Below are 22,482 nucleotides of genomic sequence, written 5' to 3'. Positions count from 1 at the left end.
CTAGGTAGCTGGTTTAAGTACATCCCAGAATTGATCAAGCTTTCTAGCTGAGTGTTTTATCCTGCTGTGAAGAACTGTGATATCTGAACACCCAGTATGTAAAATCAATAGCAATATCCCATGCAGACTGTGAACAGCTCTGGCATGTCTTTCTTCTCCTGGCACGTTGGCAGCAGTGGATAACTAGTACCCTTAATGACACGTTTGGATATTCTAAGTGCTTTGGGCTTGACAGCTGTTTAATAGCTTGAATGATACAAGTTTGGAAGTTTTCATGCAATTTCTAGTGAACAGATGTTCATTTAGGAAGCAAATACAAAAAAAAAAAAAAAGCCCAAGTAGCTGCTGGAACTGGCAGTAGCTGGAGCCCACCGACTATCCATGGAGGGGCACCAGGGCCATTGCCGCAGGGAATGGTTGGGCCACTTGCCTCCATGGGGGGTTTGACAGAGCAACACACAAAAAACTCATCCTCCACCAGTTGTGCTGCTCTCCAGCAGAGACAAAGATGAGAGTGATACCTGGGTGATACCTGGACTGTGTGTCTGACACTCATTAGAAAAACTAAATACAAGTATTCAATTTTCAGATTTAAGCTTATTTTTACAAATAACTCAATAGTTAATACAGTTTCTCAGTATCTGAGGGTCCACAATGTACTATGGAGGGTTGTTAGGTAACTTTTCTGCATCTTATTTTCACCTGTTCTTTTTTCTTGGTATAATTCAATTATTAATCTTTTTTCTCAAGGATGAGTCAAATGCCTTGATCAACATAAAAATACAATATTAACTTCCTAATTTGGTTTTCTACTTAGATTTTGACAAAAATTTCAGAGAAGAGCAATGACTGTCTGTTTCAGAGAGAAGGAAAGTTTCCATCCTGCCTCGGTAGTCCTGAAGCTGAGCGACCATGCAGGGCAGCAGGAGCAGCTGGAAGATGCACCAGGCAGGACATGGCTTGGGAAGTTAGCAGTGGAAGTTGAGTTTTTTCCCCTGGAATCAACACCCGAGTTTCTCCAAGAGCAGCATAATTACCAGCAGGGGCAAACAAGAATTAAGAAGGTTTATCTACGAACTTTTGTTTCGTACAAAAAAGCTTTGTGCTTTTTGCATGGAGCTGCTAAATATCAACTACTAAGATTAATTACTTTATGGTCATCTCCTCCTGCCTTGCAGAGTGCATCGATGCAGAACAAGACAATGCAAGGTGTCCAGTACAGTTTCCTCCTTAACTTTGGAATATTTAACAGCCAGATCTGAACGTCTTCACATAGTCCATAACACCACAGCACTATGCAAAACACTGGCCCTGCTTCATGGTAACACCACAGCTCGTGCAGCAAAATCCCTTCCATGCCTACAGCCAGGTTGTACAACACTGCAGGCAGACACAAAAACTTCCACATTTAAATCTTGTTGAAAGAAGTCAGCCCATGTCTTTCAACGAAATGAAACAATTTCCTCACTCATCATATAAAACCTGCACAAAACTTTTGTCACTCCTCTTGCCATAACTCTGTTAAATCTCCCTCATCAGAACAGAGAAACTGATGCTGTGCCTTCAAGATATTCAGAGCACTGCAAACACGAGAAAAAACATTGTTGCAGAATAGTGTGGGGAAAGTTATGAGATGCAGTTTTCTAAAAAACAGAAGTAAAAGATAAAGTCACTCCCCCAAACATATTCTTCCGAAACTTTATTTTGCTGACCTTAGACATTTCGCAACAGATATTTTAAGTATAGAAATTACAGTAAAAAACATTTTGTACGCTTTTGTTTTTCCACTATTTTATTTGCTTAAAATAAAGAATCATACTTTATGTATTCCCTCAGCCTAACTTCTCTAGGGTTGCAATTTCTGAAACATGTGTGGCACTGCATTGCAGAATCTCTCTGCATCCAATTTTCTGCCAGCTCAGAAACTGTCATAGCGCATTTAGAATGACTTGGAACCAAATTTCAAAAATAGGTACCTATAAGTACCGGAATAAAAGTGGCTTTGTGTTCAGTAGAGCTAAGCAGAAGAAAGTAAACAGTATTATAAGTAGTTTGCTATTACCTAAAATGCTGAAAAAGTACCCTGACAACGTGCACATACAAAAGGGAAGATAGCACAAGTTACTAAACAAAGCAGTAAAACATTCTGAGCGCCAAAGAGCAGATAAATTAGAGCAATCCAGATGAAACCAAAGTGACATAAATATTATTTAAACGTAACATCCTCTGCTCCTGCTCAGAACAAAATACATGTTAAAGAATAATAATGACAATTCAAGGAGGAAATAATCAACGACAGCTGAACGACAAAGAGCGAGAGACTCAAAACAGGCTTTGACAGCCCCGGTGTGATCACAGCACCCGCCGCAGAGGCCTGGTCCCCCCAGCTCACCCAGCAGCAGCCTACAAGCAACTCCTTGCACATGAGAAGATCAGCAAGGCTTTGGTGCAAGTTTGCCGATCTTCAAGAACTGTTTCAGCTCCAGAAAAGAGGAGAGGAAAAACATTCCTCAGAAGTTTCATTTTGTCGGGAATGCTCAAAACATTGCAGGTCTCAGGGAAGAAAAAGTTACACAAGGGCAGCTGCAGAAGACGGTTATATCGCTGAAATATGTTATTCTAATTATTTGTTAAATGGAGCGAGGTCTTAGCTGTAACATAACACTGTTTTAATGGGATTTAAAGCTGTACTCCACATAGGTTTAATTGAGCATTGAAACGCTTAACACAGAACATGGGAAAACAACTTTCATCAACAGCAACTTTGAACTGGGTAGAGCAGAGCTTTGAAACACCACACTTTCGCTGTGGAGATCCTGATTCACAGTGAAAGGAGCTTGTTAAGAACATCAGCTTGGTCTGTTCAGCAACCTTTCATAACGCCGGTCATGAAGCAGGGACTTGTTTTGCCATTTTATCACTGGCATATAAAAATGCGGTGCACTTTTGTGTTAGTGTGAAATACAGTGGCATTCTTAAATCAAAAGTTTTAAAATGACACTTTACCTGCAAGGCACACCATGAATGATTGCAGCACGAGCAGTTCCCATAGCAACCTCATCTTCAGCTTCCCAGGTCAGAGGAGACGAGTCCAGTTAACTACAGAAGAGAAGGGGGCTCCCTGGAAATTTTAGGCAACCTTTAATCTGTAAAAGAAAAAAAGACAGATTACAAGGAGATTTAGGATTGCTACTCTTTTTATTTGTTGACAGTTTGTTTTTTCTTTACAGGACAGTTGCATCTAAACACCAACAAAGAAACTTTTTTAAGCATTTCATTTAAAATAATTCTGAGGAGTGATTTGTGACTAAATACACTGGGTACCAGATGAGGATTACGTACTGTAACCCTGCATTTGCATCTTCCATTCGGCTGTTGTGAGATTTCTGGTCTCCCCATTTTGTCGTCAGCAGTTTCACTCACTGCCTCTCTGGGGTAATCTGAGGAATTAGTGAATTTTGTGAATCACAGTTAAGAGAAAAGTTATGAGAACAACTACCCTCACTTTTCTCTATAACCATCATCTTGAGTTGAAGAACACCATCCCTGCAAGGCAACACTTTCTAGGAAATGTTCCCACTTTGCTCAGGAAAGGGGATGCTTTTCCCATTTTTACACCCATTCTCATTGCTCTAAAATTCTTTAAAAAAAAACCCCACCTTAAAGCATCTCCAAGTAAAACCTGGTATTTTCCTCACACTCTATTACAATTTGTAAATAGTTAAAATTTGTAAGCCGGCAACTCAAAGACTTTCCCAGCTTATTACTGCAAAGTAACTCCCCCCAGTGCAACCCAAGGGGGAAAAAAGTGCCTCCTTTTATGAAAGGAACATTTTCAAGAGCGGGCATTTAAATATTAAAAATAAATAAATCAAGTCAGAGACACATAATTTATTCATATCACTGAAGGCTGGAAGTTAAGGGACCTTCATGCTTACAAGACAAACTGCATGACTAATAGCATGTGAAGAGGTATCATGAGAGGTCTCTGCTTGCTTTTGTGCGTTAAAATTGATAAGATTCTTCTAATAAAGTCAGGTTCAATGCACTGAGAAGACTAAGAATCTTCATCCTCTGATCTGACGATGCAACTCTGAAGGGGGTAGAGATTAATGGAATATACTCATCTATTCTCACACAGGCTGATTAGGCTAGCTGGGGGTTAGCAGGGAGGAATAATCAATAAAAACTAGTAACAACCCAAGTGAATTATTAGAGTATTAATTATTAATTTTTGAAGGAAAATGTCATCATGGACCTTTATATTGATTGACATAGTTGAACAGTTATTTTCTGTGTTTATAGTGAACTCAAGAAACGTATCTTTTTACTCTATATAGTCCTGATACATAGAGAAGTACCATTTTCCCTCTAGTACCAAATTCTGTTGGTCATAACTGCACCTATCAGGAGATCTCTAACAAAGGCAAGTCGCTCTTGGTTTTACGCTAGTTTAAGTGAGATTTGAGATAAACCTTGTATTCACCAGCAGCTGCTGGAATTCTTTTGTGTTCTCATTTTCCCATGTATTACTCCCATCAATAAGCCCATCATGTCACTTATAAGGCTCCTCTCCATTACACACAATGCAACACTTTACAATTATTCTCCTCACCCTCTGCAATAAGCTATGTGGGACTGAAACAGAACAATCACTTACAGCCTTTGGTACCTAATTAAAAACACAAGAGGTATAGCACTTACCAACTTAACCTACTGCCAGCAACCCGTCAAAAGCACCCGCAGAACCTTCCACAAGCTGCCAACGCATGGAAGAGCGGACCAAAACCCCTCCTGCTATGTGGAATAATAACAGCACTCCGCTTCTAAGCCCTCTGTAAGCAGTGCCACTGGCAAGAAAGTATTATATCTGCCTTTTGCTTAAAAAAAATAGGAATATAAAACCCCAGATGTGACCAAAGTCAAGCAACATGTCTGTATTTATTCCACGGGCTTTGAGGATGGGGCTTCTGGAGACTTGATGGAGATGCGGGACAGCTCTTCACAGACGTCGATGAAGATGGCTGTCCTGTTTGCATCACAACCCTGATACTCTCTTTGAATGGAGATTGTTGTTTTGGTATTTTATTCCCTAGTTTTCTATATGTGCAAGAAAATTCTTGGATAGTCTTCAATTTATTACTCCTCTCCACTGCAACTTCTCCTCTTCTCCTGACTCACCACCCCTCTGGGAAAAATTCTGGCTACTTTGTGGTTTTTGCAAACTGATTTTTTTCTTTTTTTTTTCTACTTAGGAAATCATGCTTCTCTAAGCATTTTAAACACCAATACAAAATTACTGATGTAAATTAGTTTTTAGCTTATATGGGCATTAAAAATAGCAGGTTTTTTCTTTCCTCCTCAAGATGTTTTGACACAATCACTGGGTCTTACTTTCAGCCCAAAATAAAAGCTATGCTAAAAATATACATTTTTTTTGTGCTCAGCACATTTGATTATTAAGCCCAGTGAAAATGCTGAAAGTCTTCCCTGTTATTTAGTTATTCTAAACTCATTCCAGAGAATCAGCAGACATCAGAGGATCATCCATGTACTTCAAAGAAAAATTTTCAGATATCTGAATGGCAACAGACACTTCTGGTATTAACAAACGGTGTATATGTGGCACTGAGGTTCCTGCTGGCATTTCCATCAGTGTTAATGGTGACTCCATGTGCTTATATATCCAAAGTATATACCCTGTAATAATTACCTTACAACGTATTCCTAGAAGAGGCTCTAACATATATTTTCTAAATACATGGAATAGTACCACATTCTGTCACCATGCCCAGAATTGCTATCACTGGATTAATACTAAAGCCTTAGAAGCACCATCTTCCTGGTGCTCTGTAACTGTCCCCTCAGGAGCAGCACTGAAAATAGGTACCTGGAGACACGGCTGCCAGCTGAGCCCTGGCCCTGCGTAACCACAACCAATGCACACCCTGGCTTTTTCTGATACATCTAACACAGGCTAGTGTGTAACAGAAAGTTTCCCAAAGAGAAATGATGCCTGTCTTAACATAAAAAGTAGTGAAAAGTAAATTAGATGATTACCGTTAAAAATATTTTCCTAAGGTTAAAAAATGGTAGCATTCAAGATACAGCTGCATTTTCACTTCTCATGATAGTTCCCTATTTCACATGTGAATGAGTCCAATCTTCAAAATGTTTTCCCGTAAACATTTCTGCTATTCATATCAGCAGGCCCATTGTTCAGAGCTGTGTAAAAACTGTTGAAACACGTTGACTTTTTATGGCAACAACTTTAGGAAAAGCAACATTGTGCAAAAGATAGATAATTGAAAAGATCCTTCCCATTTCTAAATGTTTTCTGACTATAAAATCCCATGGGAGTTTGCACTGCCTCTGAAGGAGAATATAAGAGGCCTGAAAACTTGCAAAGTTTAATATTTTATATCTAGAAGGAAGCATGTGTAGTTTCAGCACTATACAAGTTATTTTTTCAAGATGAAAATGAGATAGCTGTGCTTCAGTTTGGAAGTGCATCCCATTAAAAAACCTAGTGCCAACACACATGTGCAGATGTTTTTAACTTCACTTTTGGTGATGCATCCATTGCAAATTCTTTTGAAAGGCACCTTTGTAATAGGATTCTGATGAAGAAAGTTGACTCTAAGAGTTCTGACTGTAATTGGGTATGAAAAAAAAAAAAAAGACGCATGCAGTAGAAATATTTTTGGTGAATTTTTCTGAGTTAGTAGACATGTCTCTGTCAGTAATTCCATTTAGATGTTTAACGATTAGTAATTCTGAAAAAACAAAATAGAAATGAAAAACCTAAGGCTAAGGTGTATGGATGCATTCAGAACGCAAAAAAATACTTTTGTAGCTATAATTTGCACTATACGAACTCCCAAGTTTGTGAGTATTCTGAAGGAAAATTTGCAAAACATGCCTTAGACCCCTAAGTATTGCAGCAGTAGCAGCAGCAGCAAGAAGCCTTAGCAATCATCTCACGTTTTACTACTGCACATCGGTGTGCTACACAGTGCCAGTTCTGCTAAACTCCAAAATAAATCACTGTTAATGAAGCATGCTGCACATACAGACAGCAACAGGCATCTTTTAATCACCTCAACAAAGGAAGAGCTAAGGGTAAGCACAAAACACTCCAAGCACTAACATGTGAGTTGTTAGATTAAAGGTGGTGCCTACCCTCTGACTGTCACAGATCTGACCTGAGGACAAGAGCAAGTGTCTCACGTGAATTCACTACTGTCCTGAACAGCAACATTAATTCATGGGGCCAAAATCTCCAAAGAATTACCAAGCTTTTTAAAAACAAGTATAGTATCATAAAAATAATAGTCAGGCTTGGATGCAGAAGAGAGAACTGCGATATGGGTTACCCAACAGCTGTCTGGTTACACACAACTTGGGACCTTACAGCTGCTGAGAGCACAAAATGTTTGTGTGTCTAAGTAAAATGGATATGGCAAATGTCTGCATTTGGGTGCATGTTGCAGGCCAAGTCTAGAAAGACTAGTCCCAGCAAAACCTAAACATGAAGTTTTAGCATATCCATCAAAGGGTTGCTAGGTGTTTCTCAAGTCTTAGGAGCATAACTAAAAAGAAGCATGCAAAGCTATAACAAAACTCCATTATCCATTTCCATCTCTCCAAACACACTAACACTTTCCAAATGTATATAGTTTTCACAGAGCCAGCAGTGCAGGACCAAGTCCCATTTTTTGGAAGACACTGTTGACACATGTTCATTTACGGTTTTAACACTTAAGAAGCAGTGTTAACAGAGAAATATTGAAAAGGAAATGGTTAGTTCCAAGTAAAATGATTTAACTTAGAAGATTTTAAACACTTTACTTGAACTCCTGATTTTTGACTCCTCCATACCAGATTCAATGGACAATACAGCCATTTTTGTCAAAATAACCACAATGAAATGGACTGGCCATCAGTTTTGTTAGAGTCCCCAAATACTCTATAGAACAAAGCATCCTCCCTGGAAAAGAACATTCATGAAACCCAGTATTTACCAGTAGCACTGCTTATCTCTTCCTCTTTAGGGTATACCTGCCACACTTCCCTCAAATGCTTTCCAGGGGAGAGGAATATGAAAACTGCAACTTTGGGAAAGGACTTCACATCAAAATTTCTCCTTCTCTCTATCTGGCAGGCATAATTATCTGCTTATTTTTAAAAACAGATACACATGCAAACTGCCTGTGTGCAGTCCATTGCTGATTTGATCTCACCCTTGCAGACCTCATTGCAGCACAGGTGTTTTATCTATTTTATCACTTTGGAAATTTTCAATTTAGACTTCACCTGAGGCCAGTTCTATAACTTTACTGAAGGGTGGATATAACTGACTGAAAAGCCATAGTTGGAGAGTAATTATTGAAAGTTAACTGCCAAAGTGAGTCTGGTTTTGGTCTCATGCTTTCCAGTACTTTTATTAATAGCAATGGGGGAAGAGAAGGTGTGCTTATTCAGTCTGCTGGTGACACTAAGAGGCTACAGGTACCTCTGACGATGTGAATGTAATTCAGAATCACCTTGACAAATTGGACATAAAACCAGATTGAAACAGAAGGGTGGATTTGTGTAAGAGACAAGTGCTGTGTACTGCAGTAAATAGGATGCTGCATTAAATAGCACAAACATATGCTGGGGAGCCACCGGCTGGGTGAGAGCTCTGTGCGGATCCACATGTGGCTGAACGTGTCAGCAATGCTCTGGGACTGTGCAAGCAGCAAAATTTCGGGGATGTATAAGCCAGGTTTGCAGGTCCTTTTAATTTGAAAATTCCTGCTAGGTAAGCAACCTGTCACTCTCCCCAGCACAGGGGAGCCTCAGATACAGTACTACACTCAAGAGTTGGTGCTGCATGTCAGGGAAGATTTGCCCCAAACACAAAACACCACAAAGTATTAGAGGTCTATAAATGTCCCATAAATAAAAAACAAATGGAGTTGCTTAGTCTGAAGAATAATGAAAAGAAAGATGCTAATGGTATTAAAACATGTAAAAGACTGTTTGAAATAGAAGGAAATAATTTGTTCCCATGTCCAAGATGGATGTGACAAGAATCAATATGCAAAAGAGATTAAGGTTTAGACTTTAGGAAAAACTGCTTGTAATGTTAAGGTCAGCTCAAGCACAGCTATGGACTGTCTAAATAGGCTGCAGAATATCCATTGCTAATGTTCCTTGGCAATTTGCAAGAAAAATATAAGTCCAGAACAACCTAGATACTGAGGACAGAGACAAGGCAGTATGTATTTTGCTTCCAGGAACACCAATATTTGGGAAGGGATGGAGAGATTTCCAAACACTGGAATCTGGTTGCAAGGTGAGGTCGTTCCCCATCTGATTCAGAAATTGGAAGAAGCATAACCTTGAGCCTCTGATAATTGGAAGTCACTCAGACTGATGCACTGAATGGTAGCACAGAGCAATCTTCTATAAATGAAGGCTAAAGAAACTGTTTGGCTTTAGTAGGGGGTCACAGGACAAAAGCAATGCAGTTTCTTTTCATGTAACAGACAAACAAGGTTTTTTTCCTGAATTAAAGGAAATTGCTTTACCTGTGAAAGGGATTAAACAATGTTATTCCAGGAGTGCAGCATGAGGAACTAATTCATAACAAGCAGATACAGACAGGGAAAGCAGCCAGAATATACCTCATTCAGTGAGACTGCATCAATACATCAGCCCATAAGGATGCAAGAATATCCTTCTGACAATTCAGTGTTCAAAAGTTATGTGGAGGTTGGACACCTTTGTGATCGTTAGTGTGAGGGGCAGCAACCACATTCCTTGGGGTAAACTAGTGAGAAAGGAGCACTCCTGGAAGAGATGATTCTGAAGGGCTGTTAAGAGTCCAAGATGATAAAATCATGGGCAGCTTTTGAGTGTGTTTCTCAGAAATAGCTGGTAGCCCATGCTGCTAGAGAGCACTGCTGTGATACACTCCTCCAAGAAGCATCCTGGGCATGGGCAGCTCCGGTCTCTGGCCAGCACTGGCTCCTGAATGCTGGCTGTGGCCCAGATTCAGCGAAGCATCAGATTTCTAACCCCAATCCAGCTTCTTAATTGCTGAATCTGGGTCTGTGTGTTGGGAGAGGCACAGGCTCTCTTTAGCAGATGCAATCAGTGACCTGCAAAATTGAACGTCCAAAAATAGAAGGTGCCCAAAAAGATGTGTCCCCGACAGTGCAAATCTTTACAGTTAATACTTTTTTGATGTACACATATCTGATTTTTTTTCAGCACTTGAAGACAGGGTTTTTTCTACTGTGGTACCTGTTGTTACGAGTCCCAAAATAAATACTAGCCTTTCCTTTTGCATACAGGAAGAGAAAAAGGAATTTGAAAAGTTGGCCCGGGGAGATGAAGGGTAGTGGGAGCGTGCTGGTGGCATTTCTCACTGAGATCTCCTTGTTCTCACAGCACATCTGTCAGATCCTGATCTATCTCAAGCTTCTTTGCCGAAATTATCCCTTCTGGAGTTGCACTTATACACAATTCACACATTATGAAATATATACGGGCATATTGTGCCTGATAAAACAAATGACACATACGCAGCATGTTTCTGAGACGTACTTATGATAAATGGGAATGAAATGCTGCAAAAATTAATTATCTTTTAAAAAAAAGACCAAGAAAAACAATGTCAGTTTTTACATTGTGTTTCCTCCTTTGGGCATTCCTTTACATTCACTAGATAGAGATTTCATTTCACTATATCAAGAAAGTTACAGCACCTCAACAGATGCAAGTTCCCAACTCACTCCAGTCATTTATATTTGTCAGGCTGTTGGGTCTTTGGTGCGCGCTGTGCTGCGCCGCCTCTTCGCCATCACACACCTGCCACCGCTCGGTCCATGCCTGAGGAGGATGCCAGGGTACACACGCTCACGGGAAGCAGGGATTGCACCCATCAGATTGAGATAATAAATATAATTCTAACAATATTAGCAAAGATTGCTGAAGAAATAAGCGCTCGCGGTTGTGAATTACAACCCCACTTATGCTCATATTATATAACCCCCATGAAACTGGCTGGTGAGGTTAGCTCTGCTAGTAGTGGTGCAGGCAGGGAGTGTCTTTTCTGATGTAATAAGAGGTGTATATAAATAACTATCACTGACCATCCCTTTCTGACTTCTTAGATTAAAAACTCCTAGAAGCCACATCCCTAGTTTATGCAGAACCTAGTACCACACCTTAAAATGCAATTAGAGACTCTGGATTATATGAAAACACTCAGCTAATAACAGGCACACGCTCTTTTAACATTTTACTGTGTTGCAGTATTCCCTGCACACCTTTATCACTAGCAAAGACAACTTCACAGAAGCAGCAATCCATCTCAAACGCTGGATATTCCCAGCTGCGCAACATGTCCCTTCACCTTCTGAACCAGTGAATCAGAGTGCAATTTTCCACCAAAGAAAAAATGACAGTAATTAAAGCCTTTTAATTACTAGCCACTAACTACCACACATCATCCTGTTACAACCCTTACTCTTTGTCTCTTGCTCCCAGGAAACTGTCGTTGCCCTGTAAAACCTGAATAATTTGTAAGCATAAATCATCGCTAGGTAAGGAGATCTGGGTGACTAAAGGCAAGTCTAAATTAATCTAATCTATTAATTAGAGGTCACTCTGTATTGTTATACCTTTTCCATGGAAGGAATATATTGAGAAACACTCACCTAAGGCAGCACCTATTATATAAAATCCAGTTTTTCTCAACACAGAACAAGCCCATCACGCCACAAACTCGGGAGACAATTTGCTCAAACCAGGAACAACATTATGATAATAAAAAGCTGCAAACAGTGAAACTTCATAGTCTGGCATTTTCTACAAATTAGAATTTACTCTCTTTTAGAGAATCTTTTACTGAAGATTGTCTAGAACACTTACCTTAAAACTCACCAATTTAAAAACAATTCCCAACTTCATGCAGAGTAAAATTTTCAATGCAGTATTTTGCAAGATTAAGATGAATAGCTATCCAATATATCCAAGCAATAAATTATAAACTCTGCATAAAATACCATCCTAGGGATAGCAAAACTAACTTGAAAAGCAAAAGATATTTGAGTTGGTATTCAGTTGGTCCAGCTCTTCTCTCTGAGCCGTATCACCGATCCACCATCAATGGAAATGGTCTATGAAGCCCATTACATGTTCAATTTTAATTTTTTTTCCTTTTTTTCTGATAGCAAAGACTGTCCGTGAAAGACCTGAATGCAAAGCAGAGCACACAACTAAACCTGGCTGCCAGGCAGGACCCTGCAGCCACCTCTGAAGCAAACCCAGCCCATCCTGATCTCTAAGCAGCCTCTTTCCACCAGAGAATACATATGCGCTGGCAAGCTCTGGGATGAAAAAATAAGCTGTCAGCCAAAGTGGAGTATTAACCTCCATCTGACTTTTGATCATAAATTTCCTAAAGAATTAAGGGTTAATTTATTCCTGTCTAGTTTGACAGAAGTTACACCAAAGAAACAAGGCTCAAGGGACTCAGTATGACAATAAAGTTCCTTTTATCCCCAGGTCGCTGCTTCAAGGTAATGAATCAAGACAGTTTCAGGCTCTGAACAAAGATAGATAAATAACATTCAAAGTTACCATTCACTTTTGAATGGGTCCATTCCCAAATACACATTATTATCTTGTCCAGGAGAGAAAAAATGATGTTAAAATATCAAAGATATTTCCTTGAGATCTCTAAAATCAGCATCTTAATTACATTTTACTTCTCACTTCTGGAGCTTACAAAATAATCCATTTTATTTATTTGAAAGATGAAAGGAGAGCTTTTTTCACAGAATTTCCACAAGGGAACAAATTGGACGCATATGCATGTTATGAAGAGCACTTTGCCTGGCATGCTGTCTTCCTTCAGTGCTACCAATAGGATGTTTCTTAAGAGTGTAAAATGGAACTTAGAAAGCAAAAACAACAAGCAAGTTTATTAACTTTGAAAAACGGGTAAGAAGCCAGTCTTGCACTCAGTATATTCCTGGGAATGCAGGCAATCAAAACAACAATTCCCTCATCACCTATTACCGGCAGAAGGTTTCAAACCCATGTAATTGAGATGCTTGGACTTAGAAATGTTTTGTTACCTTCAAAAATCATCTAGGGAAGAAAAAATACAAAAACTAAAAACCAACCATTTTGATATCCCTTTTACGTGATAAATTAGTGCTTTGTTTTCCCTTTAAAGTTTATTCGGAAAGGTTGTCTGGAATTTGAGTGTTTGAAGAGAACTGCTTTCACTCTCTGACTTTTCCAAACACAAAGTTAGGTGCTTAGGTTTTTATTTCTGCTGGGATGCCACTGAAGTTCTGCTCCTCTCAGGGAAAAAAAAAATCCTCACTGATTTTTCAAACTAGTGGCATCCAGTGAGCCATATATGTTTTTTTCTTACTGACCAGAAAAGGTTTTCTACAGCAACTGGAAGCACAAGTAAAGAGGGTGGATTTCTTTCGCAGTATTTGCTGGCATATCAGGGCCTGAATTTTAGCTCTTGGGGGATCTTTCAAAAAATTAACATGGTCTGAACTAAGGGCTCAGTAAATAATGACTAAAAGTTTAATGTGTCTGAATTTATTAAAAAGTGAAACCTATATTTCAGTAATCATATCCTGTAAGAATTTTAGTGGACTGCAAGGCGGCACTGCAAAGTATTTTCTGAACTATTATTTCTGGCTGATAACCCTTTGGTATGTTTATTCAGTTTGAATCTGAAAGATTCACACAGTCTGGAAAGAGCAATGTTGCAGAAGACTTATGCAAATAATCAAAACAACTTATATATCAAGTATTCAAAACAATAGCAAAGCTGATGTAAATGATCAGCTATGCATGGTGGGTGCCAGAACTGCAAGTGGCTGAGTCCCACTGCCCAGACCCGTGACCCATCAGTCATCTGGGATACCAAATTTTTAATAAAATCCCTCAGTTCTTGAACTATGAAAAACTAATTGCAGAATTTCTCATTTCTCACAGCTTCTTGTTACTCCTGTTGTTGTATATTAAAAATAGATTTTAACCTCAGGCTGGGAAAACTTACATAAAGTTCTAAAAAATCCAATAACCTGATTTTGTCATAAATGTACCTCATTTTCACTCTTTAAAAAAAAAAATTTATAAGATATATTCATTTTTAATGTGTCTGTCTAGTATAGAGCTATGTTTAGTATTATCTGTGTAATCATTTTATTCAAGTAGCAATACAGTACAAATCAACCATATACAAATTCTGTTTATTTTTTTAATTGCTGGCAGTAAGTAGAATCAAATAATGAACTTAAACCTCTGGACCTGGGTCTCAGAGGGCACAATGTCCAGAGAATAGCTGGTTATTCTAGAACTCTGGGAGCATTTTTTGCCACTCAAAGCTTTTTTCTTCTAGCAGAATTTAAGGTGAGAAAGACCAGAATCATGCTTAGAAAAAAATGTACATACACTTTGCATGTTTTACATCAAAGTAAGAACACTGCATGGCCGAGCTCACAGTATCTTGTAGCTTGAATCTGCCTCACATAGGTACAAAGCTCAAGCTGGGGTTACTCTGCACCACATTTCAACTTGATTAGGAGGAACATGAAAATCTTAACTCCGTGTTACGTTAACCCAAAAACATTCTGTGCATCTTAGCAGCACTGTTAATTACATTGTATTTACAGTGAATTTCTGTACACATATGTAAAACACAGTGTGGCTGCTCTACCCTTGCCTCCGGCTGCCAATTGATTAGTAAGAGACAAAAACCATCTTGGGGCAGTTTAAATTCTGTACTACTAATAAGCCCTGACAGAAGTTTGATGTGAGGTGTCAGAAAGCATTCCCTGCTCTGCAGGTTGTCTTCCCAGTGAACCGTTTTCTTGAGAGGAAAAGCCCAGACCCCATTGCCTCCTTAACATGGGTGCCTTCGCAGTCACTTCTCCAAATTGCCTGGCAGCCTACTTACAATATTAAACCCCATTTTATTTCTTCAACAGCAGCATCAGGGCCCTGCCTTCCTTCAGCCTTGTGGTTCAGCTGCGCTCAGCAGCTCTCCTGGCTGCAGCCTGGTTTAGGTGCTCCATTTCTCACCACACTTACGTCCAGAATTGGCAGTGGCTAAGCTTATGTTGCGAAGCCAAATGGCTCAGCTGTTTGTGTGAAACTGAGGAACCCACGCAATGAGACAACACAGCAAAATATAAAAATTTACAGACTTCCAACCTGATTTTCCTCCCGCTATCAGTGGACTATTTCCAGCAGTGAGGCCGGGACCACACATGGGATATCAAGTGAAGGCACAGCACGCCTGTTGTGCATCCTTTCGGATTTTTTTTACTGCAGAAATAGTGATGTCACTGTCTCCTTTGCAAATCTAAAGACACAGCTGAGTCAGAACTTTGTTGTTGATACAGGGCTACCAAATAGTCTGCTTTTAGACCTAAAAGTGTTAGTTTCATAAAAAAAAAAAAAAAAAAAAAAAAAAGATCCTCTCCCCAAGGAAATTAAAAGGGAAGCAGATAAATGGAAGTCTTGTGGACATACAGAACAGGATAATTTAGCCTTAAAATCAGTTGATTGTAATGGTTCAGATCTTCATCTGGACTGCACTGAAAACAGAGCTTTCCATCTCAGAAGGAGAGTAAATTCTCCAAAATCAAACAGCCAAGCAGCCAAAGGAAGACCACCAAACTCTGAAGGGATTTGTTTGCCATGTTCGTACTGCCACTTGCTAGCAGCTTTGATGGTGACACAAACTGTTTAAGGCTTGGTGTATAAAGAGAAATGAATGCTGCTGTTCAGGCAATGATATCCTTTGGGGTTATTCTGAGTTGGAATTCAGGGAATAAAAAGGCTGTAACAGAAAACACATTGGTCTTTTAGTACATAGGAACTTTGTTAGAGATTTTGAAACCTTCTCAAAATTGCAGATAACTGCAGCTGAAAACAAGTGCCATGGGCACAGCGGCAGGTGCCTGCCTGACATGGCCACAGGTTATGGCCACCAAGAGCCCCCCTGCCCCAGGCTGCAGGGCAGAGGGCTGGGGCCTCCCTGATCTGGAATAGTCACGGCCAGGCATGGTTTTGCACCTAGGAGTTCCTTGGAGATAACTCCTGCCAGGACAATAAATCTCTGCAGCAGATGATTTTAAAACTGTGGCTGAATCCTAAGGGACTTCTACAAAACAAGGGGAGGGCAGGAGTTCCTGGGTATTTCAGGCGAGGTGACCTGTCTTGGCAACGTGGAGCATGGCTAGCAGACAAACACCCCGCAGCGTGCATAGCAAAACACAGCGACTCCTGTGACACCTCCACGTAACCACTGCTATTATTTGGTACACTCCATAACGCAATCCTTTTGCTGTGATTTAATTACTAAACATAAAAGGAAATAAACTTCAGAATGAAAACAAAGAAATTGCACTGCATGTAATTTATGGGAGCTATTCTTCAGCTGAATGCCATAAAACCCTGCATGTTTACGATACCCTATTAGAGGGCTGAAAACCCGCTTGCATTTGCCTATATTGACTATGCAGATTATGCGATATTACTGCCTTTTTCTGCCTCTGCCATTTTTCATAGAAGTAGTGTATTTGTTTAAAGACATCCTTGCACTAAGCATTAGCTCCTGCTAGGAAAAAATAAAATAAGACTGGCTGTGTACTCCCTCATCGCCAGAGGCTGTCAAGCTGGTAAGTGCCGAGCAGCTGGCAGAGGCATGCAAAAGAAGGGGGCACTGCACACAGTTTTGTTTTTAATCTGGAATATTAATTATCGGAGGAAGCAACCCCATGGCTAGACAAAACAAGAGCCATCTCCACGGTGGATAACTATGGCAAATGATCTGAGCCGCATGGCATTTCAGGAATGGCTGCATGGTAGCATGAGGATTTATTGAGATATCACATTTAAGCCCTTGGTTTTCTTGTCACAGGAAACAGATGAAAGGAAATAAGGTTTGCAAACTTGACTGCAGCATCGATTTATGTATAACAGCTTCAAAACGAGTGAACAGCAATGTGTGTTCCTGTTATCCCCAGCTTAGGGCTCTGTATACCCTACACTCCTGCAAGGGGAAGACCTGGGGAAGGTGGCTGTAAGGAGCAGAGCATGCTCCCATTGCTTCTTGGAACCTGCTTTCCCTTCCCAAGTCACAGCAGTGGTCCAGGAGGAGCTGCCTGAAGCTCCTCTGCGCATTACCCAGGGTGAGAGCACTGCAACACGGGGAGGGCATGCGAGGAAAGGAAAGAAGCAGGGAGGGACATGAGGTGAGGTCTTGATAGACATGACATGGTATACTCTTGACACTGAAGCCATCTTCAGGGTACAGATTTTAAAGCCCTTCCCTTTTTAAAGCCTTTTCCTGAACAGCAGATTCTTCTCCCACCTTGCATGGATAGAGTCAGCATGAAGAAACCGGATGAGTTCACACCAGTACAGCCTGTTCTCCAAAGAGGTAGCAGGAGTTCAACTCTTGCCAGCTTGCAGACAGGCCTAACTACCTATTCAATCACATATAAATCACGTGTCTTAATACTGCGTCAAAACATTCCTTTTTACTGGCTATTAAACCCTGCTTAACCCCATTTTATTATCTCCTAGAGTGCTAATTGTCAACTTTTCAACCTTCATCTGCATCTTATCTTTATGTATCAACTCATTTCCAGCCACAGTCAATATTTTTCACTTTTCATTTTATACAGATGAAGCTGTCAACTTAAATTTAATACATTCACTATTTGGCAAAACTTCTTAGTGATTTCTAGGCTTTTCTGGGACAACTTATTTTAAAAAACATTTGTAACATCTTGAATTAAAAATAAAATAAGAGTCCAAAACCAGGAAACAAAGAGGATGGAATTAGAAAATTAAGACTGAGAAAGGTATGAAAAACATGTCTGAGTAAAAATATCATCCACTGCAGCTTCATAGGTTTGAAGTTACAAATCTGATCATGCAGAAATTGTCACCTTAGTCATTTCCCTAAATCACTGCAAAGGAAGGATAGATCCCCCACGCCTCTGCTGCTGTTTGAGGCTTTTCCTGTTTAGCCTTTTCTAGCTCACTGAATCATTTAGATTGGAAAAGACCTTTGGGATCATCAAGTCCAACCATTAACCCAACACTGCCAAGTCCACCACTAAACCGTGTCCCTAAGTGCCACATCTACATGTCTTTTAAATCCCTCCAGGGATGGTGACTCAACCACTGCTTGACAACCCTTTAATATCCAGTTTAAACCTCCCCTGGCACAGTTTGAGGCTGTTTCTTCTTGTCCTGTCGCTTGTTACTTGGGAGACAGATACACACCTCGCTACAACCACCTTTCAGGTAGTTGTGGAAAGTGATAAGGTCTCCCCTCAGCCTCCTTTTCTCCAGGATGAACAACCCCAGTTCTCTCAGCTGCTCCTCCTAACACTTGTGCTCTAGACCCTTCACCATTATCATGTAGCCAGGACTAAAAGCAAGATAGGAAGTCAGGTTATTTAACAGCATGTGGATCTGTCTTGTTTTTCCAGCACGTGATGGAGAGCAGTCCTAACACATGGCTTCAGCTCTGTCCTTGGCAGCCTGGTGTCAGACCCCTGGCAGGACTCAAAGGTGGGCAGTCCCTCTGTGACCAGGATGGGGGAAGCCACCCACCACGGCTGAGTGTTCCAGAAGGCTACCAGAGGACCTGGGGAGGAAAGTCTTCCAAGGACAACACTGCTGGCACACAGAAATAAGGACATGAGGCAGATGCACAGTCTGGTAGGTGAGAAACCTGAAATCAGAGAAGAAACCAGGCACCAAGATCAAAATACACAGCTGGGGTGGAAAAGAGGAGCGTGAGCAGGCACTGAAGCCACAGTACCAGAGGCAAAGCCACCCTACAGCTGGTAGAAGACAAAAAGCAACAGAGCCAGGCCTGAGGGGTGGTTTGAGACTCCAGCTGTGAACAAGGAGGAGAGACCCAGATTCTATTAGGGTTCTCCCTTGCCATATAATTAAAGTGATCTTTTGAATAGCCAGATAAGAATTTACTGCATGTAGTAAAACTTAAATTCTACAATTTAAGTTACAACAGTAATATATTAATTTATCTCCTGTTAAGACAGTTAAAACAATGACTAGTAGCTATAACCAGTGACAGAAATAGCCCATTTTACAGCCTAACTTACAGATCATTGATGCTATTAGAAGCCTATTAGCTGCAATGGGCTTTGGATAGGACCATAGTGGAAATAACAGAAACTAGATGGAAGAAATACTGTAATGTGATAAATACCTGCATCATGGATTTTATCAGTTAAATCAGTTCTATGTTTAGGATACCCACTGAAAAAGAACCATACCCATTACAAACTTCAGCGAACATTTAACAAGGAGCCCTTATTTCATTTTATTTTAATTAAAGCAGCAGCTAAAGGCACAACCATTACATTCCCCAGTATTCTGTGACTACCACATTATCAAGGGGAACTCCATGAAATACCCAAAGTGAGCTAGAAGTTATAGATAAAACGGGACAAAGATAAATATTTCAATCAAAGTGATACTTGTAAAGGAACTTGTAAAAGCTCAGCAGCATTACACAAGTCAGATGCTGGGCAGCAGGAGATAAGCCGAGATGCGGCTTGGGCGCTGCCTGGAGATGCTATAAGCAATGCACATTATTCCGACCTCTGCAGTGGAAGGAGGAGCACAAGGAAGCTGTGGCTCCCCAGAAAACATGAGACAGAAGGCAAAGCAGCAAAGCTGATAGTTACAAACACAGCAGGAAAAATCCTATTTCTTCCTTTTTCTTTTTTTTTTTTTTTTAAATCACTACGCATGAGAAAGAAAATCACAGTAAAGGCACAGCAGGCACGGCTATTGAGTGCTAATCACAAGACTGAATTGTTTTGAGTTTGGAGGTATAAAAATGTTTAATTTCAATCTATAAAGTTACTAGTTTTAAATGTCCCTAAGTTTATCTGTCTGTTCCTTCTGTCTGCTCACTTCTGCAGAGGTTCTCAAGCCTAGCAGCCCTCAGACTTTTAGGTCTGTAAGAATATTAAACTCTCTGCAGAGATCAGTTAATTCTACAGAGCTCTGTCTGCTTTTAAACTCAGATGTGAAATTATTGCTTTTTATAATGAAGAATACATGACTGTTGATTGTTTCCACATTTTCCGTCAGAGAAATGTTCATTCAGCTAAATAGGGAGTTCGGTGAAACTATAAAAAACCATGCAGGGGATAATTGAAGTGTACTTAAAAATTCAGGCAACTTCCATGAATCCTGACCTACATTTAAAATTTATTGCAAAAACTTCACCAGGAAAATTTTCTTTTGCCTGGAAGCAACACTGCAGATGTTTCACAGCCTGTGATAAGCAATGATTTAGCTTAGGAGTACATGGGAGTGGTGTGCTGACCTCCACATGCTGACAGTTTCAGCTCCACAAAGAGAGACGGGACTGGCCGATCTGTGATGTCTCTGACCAAGGGAAATGCATGTCTCCAACATAATCTGCAACTTCTAATGCATGGGACTACAGTTAGTAATTATTAATAAATAACTTGTAGTGTTTCTCCAGGACTGTCCAAGTGAAGTGATTTTGCAATGTGAGTCCGGGGACGTTAGACAGGAGTTCATAAACAGTGTCTCCTGATGGTGACCACAGCCTAGATCCACGGTCCCTCAGCCACCCTCCCCCAGCAGGAACATGGCACTTGTGGGACCTGAGTGGCTGCTCCTCATGTCCATAGAGCCACCGGTTCCTGTGGGGACCAAAGAATGGTGCTGCCCATGGTGCACACTCACCTCCAAACCAAGCCCCGAGAGCACATTTCAAACGGACAAGGGAACTGAATTCACAGTGATATCAAATATCCGTGTACACTTGCGCAGAGGGAGAGACAGCTAGCAATGCTAACCTTCTGATCCGTGCAGAGGTATTTGAATGTACTGGATGACAACAAAAACAGTAGCTGTGTGCTCTTAGAAAACACGTAACAGAGCCAGACAACCCACCCTCTAACCTCTTTAAGCCCCACTAACATATGCTTATTAATAACCCTAGCAAGCCAGATTCCCTGACAAAGTACACTTCCCTTGCAGGGACAAATCACGCTCTAGTGGGGACAAGCAGGCATGAACCATGCAAGCTATTGCAAAGCTTCTCTCCCTGGTGTTTCTTTTAGCCTACACTTCAATGGAATGAAATTAAATATGACAAATGATAAGAATTTCACCCTTGACTTGGAACTCACATTATCAGATTGATTAGCTTTGCCACCTACAAAGTAGAAAATATTCCCAACATTGACAGGCTTTAAAGAATAAAAGTTGTCACCTTGTACATGCAGAATAGCAACACAGGGTAGAGCTAATCGACTAGCAAACAACTTTCTTCTGAACCAAGAAATACAAACCCCCCCGGAAAATAATATCCTCAAATTATTTCACTGTAATATTTTGAGTATTGACCTGTTTCCTGCCTGGAACGTGCCCTCAATCCTCATAGACAGAAAGTCAATTCTGCCGATTTCATTTTCTGAAACAGAAGCACATTTGTTACTGACAATCTTGATTAGAAAGGTATCTCCTGGCAACATGGGGAGTGGGAGGTGCATGCACAGGCACAGAAAACGAGGGATTATTCAAAATGGCTAAATATTTTCTAGATATAAAAAACCCCCATAAATTAACTTTGCGCAACACAAATGAAAACTGTAGTTTAAACAGCTCAGTGAGGCTTTGTTTCTCTTTGCAAACAGAGTTATACTCAGCACTCAACCTACGCAGTCATGCAGAACCTCCCTAAACTCTATATGCTCCACGAGCCTTTTCACAAACCCTGTTTTATCAGCCTCTCAAGCACTGTAGTACTGCTTGTTCTGCAAGAGCAGAACAAGCACATCCTTGTAGCACAGGAACAGACTTTTTTGTGTTGAAAGAGTGAAGCAAGGTCCCACTGTAAAGGACTTGTCTCTGAGATGTTGTACTGCCAATGCTTTCGCTGGAAAACCGCGAAGTGTTAGCACAAAGCCTCAGCTGCCATATGCTAAATGGATTGGAAGCAAAGAATAATTCAAACCAACCCAAAATAAGGAGACCTTCATCAGCATGAACCTGAGGCTCTTCTCCCTCCAGCTCTGCCACCATCTCATCTAGCACTCCTTCACTCAGCTCTGGGTTCTCCACACCACACCAAAGCGTTTTGGATGGTCAAGCCAAGTAGGCCACCATTCGTTTTTAAGACTCACCTTTTAAGTTCTAACATGGAAAATACCTTTGTTTGAAGAACTCTGAAAAGCCACTCAATCCTTCCCCTTTCTGGTATGTACTGTCATCATACTGTGACAGGGGGGAAAAAAATATGAGTCTTTCTCAGAGCTGTCCCTTGCAGCAATAAGATATGCAAAGCTGCAAAAGAAACCTTTTAGTGGGGGCTATCAGATGCATCCTCCTTGCAGTGCCCAGCCAGCT

The 22,482-nt window shown here is 40.5% G+C and overlaps 1 protein-coding gene across 5 annotated transcripts in view; it reads right to left on the bottom strand.

The window, feature by feature from the left end:
- The window catches only part of LOC141964007 (contactin-4), a 340,757-nt gene that overhangs the window by 162,643 nt on the left and 155,632 nt on the right, over positions 1 to 22,482 (bottom strand). For all 5 annotated transcript variants that reach the window (XM_074913777.1, XM_074913772.1, XM_074913774.1 and 2 more), the window contains one exon: positions 3,007 to 3,146. In XM_074913777.1, the coding sequence (XP_074769878.1) occupies positions 3,007 to 3,061 (55 nt within the window). In that variant the 5' untranslated portion in view covers positions 3,062 to 3,146. The remainder of the gene's footprint in view (positions 1 to 3,006; positions 3,147 to 22,482) is intronic.

The sequence above is a fragment of the Athene noctua genome, chromosome 10 (assembly GCF_965140245.1).
Source record: "Athene noctua chromosome 10, bAthNoc1.hap1.1, whole genome shotgun sequence".
NCBI lineage: Eukaryota > Metazoa > Chordata > Aves > Strigiformes > Strigidae > Athene > Athene noctua.
The sequence above is the reverse complement of the archived record's forward strand: the minus strand, read 5'-3'. Positions and strand labels throughout refer to the sequence as shown.